The 6,342-nt window shown below is 33.0% G+C and overlaps 2 protein-coding genes and 1 long non-coding RNA gene across 6 annotated transcripts in view; 2 read left to right on the top strand and 1 right to left on the bottom strand.

The window, feature by feature from the left end:
- Window positions 1-17: 17 nt before the first annotated feature.
- LOC122567508 lies at window positions 18-6,331 on the bottom strand. 2 transcript variants are annotated; one of them, XR_006316780.1, is made up of 4 exons: window positions 6,178-6,331; window positions 3,993-6,093; window positions 1,907-1,988; window positions 18-152 (listed from the first exon to the last, which is right to left on the bottom strand). It is a non-coding gene; the product is annotated as an uncharacterized LOC122567508 (long non-coding RNA). The 2 variants fall into 2 exon arrangements; XR_006316779.1 differs by having other exon boundaries at window positions 3,993-6,331.
- Window positions 428-1,277, top strand: LOC122567505. Of its 2 annotated transcripts, none has more exons than XM_043726104.1 (2): window positions 428-617; window positions 808-1,277. In XM_043726104.1, the coding sequence occupies exon 2, from the start codon at window positions 812-814 to the stop codon at window positions 1,154-1,156; it is 345 nt and encodes a 114-aa protein (XP_043582039.1). In that variant the 5' UTR covers window positions 428-617; window positions 808-811; the 3' UTR covers window positions 1,157-1,277. The 2 variants fall into 2 exon arrangements, with proteins under 2 accessions (XP_043582039.1, XP_043582040.1); XM_043726105.1 differs by lacking the exon at window positions 428-617 and adding an exon at window positions 639-699.
- Window positions 1,404-6,342, top strand: part of LOC122567488 (homeobox protein AKR-like) — a 16,396-nt gene continuing 11,457 nt past the window's right edge. Inside the window, exons 1-2 of one of the 2 annotated variants that reach the window (XM_043726062.1) lie at window positions 1,404-2,090; window positions 2,468-2,563. In XM_043726062.1, coding sequence (XP_043581997.1) covers window positions 2,548-2,563 — 16 coding nt within the window. In that variant the 5' untranslated portion in view covers window positions 1,404-2,090; window positions 2,468-2,547. Of the gene's footprint in view, window positions 2,182-2,467; window positions 2,564-6,342 lie in introns of both variants that reach the window. The other variant, XM_043726063.1, reaches the window with a different exon arrangement.

The following is a 6,342-nucleotide window of genomic DNA, read 5'->3' as shown; positions in this document are numbered from 1 at the left end:
ATTTATTATTTTCCTATCCGCATTTCGTACGGATCTCACGTTTTCCGCACGACGCCGGCATCGGTAAGAAATATTCTTTCCTTGCATAATGTCTCTTCACTCTTTACCAATATAAACAATTGCATGATGATGGAAACTGCTTGGCCTATCGACTGGAGAATATATCCAATTAATAAATAATAAATGTATATGTATATGTGTAAATGAATGAAACTAAAATAATTATAATAATTTTTATAAACATTATAACAGTAACAATAAGCTATAGTGCAATATACGAATAAAGGATGAATCACGAAGCGTGATCAGCTTAGATTATTTTATTGTTAGTGGGCCAATCGAAAATTTTGTCTCATATAATATGGTTCAAAGAGAACTTTAACAAACGTTATTTATAATATATACACATGTATAATGGAAAATAATCTTAATTGTTGAATAAGTTAATTTCATTTCATTATTATAATTTATAATAGATGGCGATAGTAGCGAAATTATCTGGCTGTACTGTTACCTCATTACACAACAAAATTTTCAAGGAAGTAACATTTAAATTATTTGGAAGTGTTGGACTTGTTTAAGTAGAATTTATTTATTATATACGCATATTTTATTGGGTAATATATTATCTTATCTTATTATTATATAAAAACAAATAAGATAAAAAAAAAGCAATACAGAGGTTATATTAATAAAAGTGTAAAGTATCTATTTCAATGTAGTAGTCATCTCAATTATTTTCTATATGTAATCCCATAATAAAATATTAATAATGGTATTTAATAGTTTATATTATTGTAATTTTAGAACCATGGATGAAAGTACTGCTAAATCAAGGATGGAGATGCGAGATAAATACTATATCTACTCAGATCCTCTGATACGTTCTCCGTTGACTAACGCTTTGTCAGCGAATTTGCATAATCAGCATGAAGTTGAATGCAGAAATTTTGAGTTTCATTTAGCCGAATGTATTGAAGCATATGGATTTTATAAAGGAATAGACAAATGCAAAGCAGTACTTCATGATTTTGAAGAATGCGTGACCAAAGAAAAACGCAGGAGTAGATTTGAAATAATATGTGGAGAATTTATACGTCAGGTCGAAGCTGGAGAAAGAAATTACGAGAAAGTACCGTATCTTGCTTTCTTTTAGAATTTATATTGAAATGTAAATATATATATATGTAAACCTCAACAGCAACTTAAGTAGTCAACAGTGCATCGAATAAGTAAAATGTTTGTTCAATTGATTAATAATGACAAATTAGAAGGAAGTATAATCTATTTTTCTATTATTTTTCCTATCCATTATATCCATTTCCATATTATTGTTTCATGACTTGCGCTTTTTCATTTAGTCAGGATTTAGCAAATTGTGTTGTTAAGTAAACTATTTTATGTATTGAATTTAATGCAAACAAACGTAAAAACAATCGCAAAGCAATTCAACTGTCCTGTTGTATTCGTTATTTCTTTTCTTTCTTCTTTGCTAGTGAAAACTTAAAAAATACATAAATAGTCCTAGTAATATTAAATAAAAAAGAAAAGATTATATTAAATAAAAGATACAATTTAGTCATATAACCGAAAAGTTGGAAGAGAGCAAGGTTAAAGTTAAAGATAATTGTAATCTATTTACATATTTGAAATTAGTGAATGAAAAGATGCGTATAAAATTAAATAGTATATAGATGTTTTAGGTAGGACGTCACTAGATGGCAGGAAAATGTTAAAAGAGAATGGATGAATGTGAGTATAACGTGCAAAGGGTCTTGGCGGGTAGATGGGTAGACGGGTAGACGGGTAGACGGGCAGGCGGGCAGACGGGTATGCGAACGAACAGAGAAAGATACGTAAGCGGGACGGTAGGTTGCCGACTTGTTAGGCCGGAAGGCGGGCGCACCTGTCTGTCATCAGCGCCGACTGTCAATCTTACTGACGCTGGCGCACACGCTGCGAGAACCCGCCGCATTCGTAGTGTTTATCTGTCAGAGAGAACGAGAAATTAGTCCTAACGGGAAGTAATTCGATCAGAAAAGGACGCTGTGATCGAAAGAAACATAGGGAAACTACAGAGAGATAGACCGGTGAGTTGTCGAACGACAGATCAGTTGGTCGAAGAAGAAAACGTGAGAGAGAAAGAAACCGTGAGACACATCGTGTGTTAACTGTTCAACGGTATGGACATGGCATATCTTTTAGTGTTGTTTGTCATTCATCATTCGTGTATTGAAACTCGATGACCGGCAAAAATCGAGTTAGCTCGTGTTGCGCGATCATACAATATTTTTATCGTGTTAGTGTACGCGTCCCCACGAATTGTTGGTTAGATTTTGTACATTTTTTTTCCTGATTTATTCGTTTAACTTGGGTATTTTGTTAAGAAGTGTGACATGACTTCTGGTCGCATTTAAAGAGTGTATTTCTTTTTTCTTACCATGCTGTTTCTTTCTCTATTTAACAGCTGATCGAGTATCGAATTAAGCCAACCACGAGGACATTGCTAGACCGCGTGTACATTGCGTCCATCTCAATTTTTTCATTATGGATCATCGTGTTGGTGAGTATAAATCAATCCATTAATTGCTAGGTTCGTGATATAATCAGTCAGTACTGAATCCATAATTTTGTTAAACATTATTAGTTGGTTTCGAATAAAATTCATTATTCGTATTATGTTGAAAATTTCGATTACGAGACGCCATCATTTACGATACTATATAACGCGTGGCTACCGAGCTAGCATGCAGTCAGCAAGCCAGCTAGCTAGTTAGGCACGTGGTGGCGCGCCACGGCGCGGACTTCGTTACTTCCACGGGGCTCACCGGCCTTACCCCACGGAATCCGCTCTTCGTTATAATTACCAACTGTCATTCTGCTTTTTCCGTCGTGCGTCGTGCCTTCCATGCTTGCCTGCCTGTCTGAAGTGTCTGACTATTCGCTCGCTTTGCGTGCACGCGCACCTATAGTACGTATACGAATATGTTTACGTGCTTGCTCCTTTTGATCGCTGATTGCTTGAGCTTTTTTATGCCTTTACATTTTCAATATGATCTATAACTGCTTTCGTCACAAGTTTCTATACACATACATGACGAAACTCGTGTAACTCGTTCAACATTACACAATTAAATGAATAAATATATAATATAGGAACATTTCTTCCAAGCAACTTTTATATCGAATAATATCTCACATTTAATTAAACGAGATTCAATTGCAATTTGTTTACAATTTGTGGTTCAAATTGAAGTATTTCAATTTAAGATTATAAATCTTGATAATTATATGTATATATGTATACATGTTTGCACATGGTATATATACGTGCGCCATGTGGTCGTGTGTAAAGTGAGTTTACAGTATATGGATGATTAATATGTACATATGTATTTTATTCAGTCTAAAGCCTATATTAATTTGTTTCTTGTCTTATTATCTTTGTCTTTTTTAGAAATTCAGTGAAATTTTATAGCCATTATCTTAACAGATAAACATTCTGATTTCTCTCTCTCTCTCTCTCTCTCTCTCTCTCTCTATATATATATATATATATATATATATATATATATATAGTATTTAATAATTTCAAATTTATAAAATATTTTCTAAAACTATTTAAGAAATCAAATGGTGCGTTATTATGTTATGTGCGAGAATATGAATGTAAGTCGAATGTGTCCGCATGGTGTCTACTATTACGTAACGTAACATATGAGATGTATGTAATAGGTACATGTAATATTGTAGAAATGTAGAAATTCATATCTGGATTTTAAAATTAGAATTGTGCTTTATGATATCACATTTTTTGGTAACGACGTTATTGCAAGAAATTTATACAAAGAGATGAGTGAAAAAATATCTTTTTGTGATAATATTACACTTATATAGTAAATAGTGATAAATGATAGATTGGATATTAAAAGTATATGTATGTAAATGTGGTCTTTTGAAAAACGATAGTATATAAGCATATATTTACTCACACGGTGAATAATTATTCTGAATAATTACGATCCTATTTGTAGTATTCAAGAATGTAACATTTCTAAAATTGTTTAAGCCATACAAGTTTAAGAAAATCAAGTTCGGATTAGAGTTCGAGATTAGCAAGTCGGTAAATGGGTCGCGATACACGACGTTATCTAGCTTTGGTCATTGGCCAGCGAAACTCGTTTAAGAAGACGCGAGAGTATTGTGTAACACGTCTAATAATAGTAATAATGGTACTACTAGTAGTAATAGTATGGTTAACAGAAACAGTACCGAATCTTATGGAAGAATTATTATACTGCGTTTTTTCTATTAATTTTATTACACAGGCAATTATATATATGTACATACATATAGGAGACATATACACATACGCACAACAAACCTGACAGAGATTTGTTATAGTTTTTTTTACATACCGGCTCTGTTGTTTTCAAGTATCGACCTTGGTCGACATAGTAATCCTTGTTGTACATCTAATGACAAATTACTTGATATTTTTTTGTTGTATCGCATTATCATATTGTATTTGGTGCATAGCGAATTGTACGTTACATGTATAGTACGCTTTCATCAGATGTTTTTTAATTCGAATTACCGATCAAGTGCAAAAGGTAAAGTAAAAAGAACAAAAAAGGTGGGTGTAGGGGGAAGAATGAAATACGTCGAGAATAAAGCAGTACGTATTTTATAAATTGACCATAGCGTTATTTCGTGTCATCGTATCTTTGCCTTGTTATGTAACCGATAGTAGTGCAGCTCTTCGCGCTAATCGTTGCGTCTTGATTCTTCTCGATGACTTTCGAGACTTTTTGATACCTGTTTACGTGTTTACCGACCGATTAGCAAACTGATCTACCAAAATATCGCTGTATCTCATTTGAATGTTACGTAAAATTCGAACATGATGTATATTTCTCTAAATTTTCAAATATCATTGACCGAAGATGACAGTGCTTTATTTATTCTATAATATAGGAGAACGTTCGTTCCTTGATCACTGTTTCAGGGAAGTAGTTATGTCAAATGATGATAAATATCAAAGTTTTCACACTGTTTAATTTTTGCATACAATGGGATCAGTTTTATACAATATAATTGGTTGAAATCATTCATAACAACAGTAATTTATTATCTGTTATCGGTATCGTAATTTTTAGTACTTTCGTGCTTTGGGTCAGACGTATATACAGTGTTTGAGGTTATCGTGTCAAACGTTGCGTGAGCAGAGAGGCTATAGTTGGTGGAATAGGATATTGTAAAGTAAAATTTCTTCGGTTTGAATAATCTCGATGGTCGTAGATAAAGTCGAGTGGAGACATGTATGTATGGAAATTTGTCGTTATTTCGTCGAACACCGATAGATTTTGAATCGGAATGCAATAGTCTTCGTTAGATTCTTTTCTACAAAATTATGCATTATTGTCAAGCTAGAGGTCTTATCTAATCATGTTCAGTATGCAAATGCGAATCGAACATAAAATCAAACTCTTTTTTCGCGTGTCTAATTTAGAGTATATTGAAAAAAAGGTAGAATATACATAATATGATATTTGAACATTAAAAGATTATTAGGACGAAATGAGAAGACATGCCACGGCGCAAAGCACGAACAGAACAGCCCAAAGGCCGTGTCTAAAATCGTTCTATGCTCGCTGACCTATGAAGAATGTTCGTCTCTCCTCTTGAATCGATGTTCCTTTGCGTGTCGAAGGTTCGAAGCTCTGCCATATAATATATGTATTGCTCTCGAAACATCTCCTCTGCGAAAGCCTTGTTCGTTGAATACGTGTATCCGTTCAAGGATCGGTGTAACAACCGATACATCGAGTTGAAGTTTTATTTTTTCCTTTACCTGACAAATTGTGAGTTAGAAGGAAAACAATAATTCTGTTATTCGACCGTTCTGTTACCTGAGAAGCGGTGTTTTGGACATGTCAGTTTCTTATAAGATATACCTACATATTACAATACATATAATGTAATTGTATTATATTACTTTGATATTTGTTTTTCTCAAGCGTTTTTTTCTTTTCCTGACAAATTGTCAATTAGAAGGAAAGCAATAATTCTGATATTTGACCGTTCTGTTACCTGTAAAAAGGTGTTTTGGACCTGACAGTTTCTTAGAATATATATCTACGTATTATAATACATATAATATAACTATTATATTACTTTGATATTTGTTTTTCTCAAGCATCTTTTTCTTTTCCTGACAAATTGTCAGTTAGAAGGAAAGCAATAATTCTGACATTTGACCGTTCTGTTACCTGCAAAAAGGTGTTTTGGACCTGACAGTTTCTTAGAATATATATCTACATATTATAATACATATAATAT

Source organism: Bombus pyrosoma, linkage group LG5 (assembly GCF_014825855.1).
Source record: "Bombus pyrosoma isolate SC7728 linkage group LG5, ASM1482585v1, whole genome shotgun sequence".
NCBI lineage: Eukaryota > Metazoa > Arthropoda > Insecta > Hymenoptera > Apidae > Bombus > Bombus pyrosoma.
The sequence above is the reverse complement of the archived record's forward strand: the minus strand, read 5'-3'. Positions and strand labels throughout refer to the sequence as shown.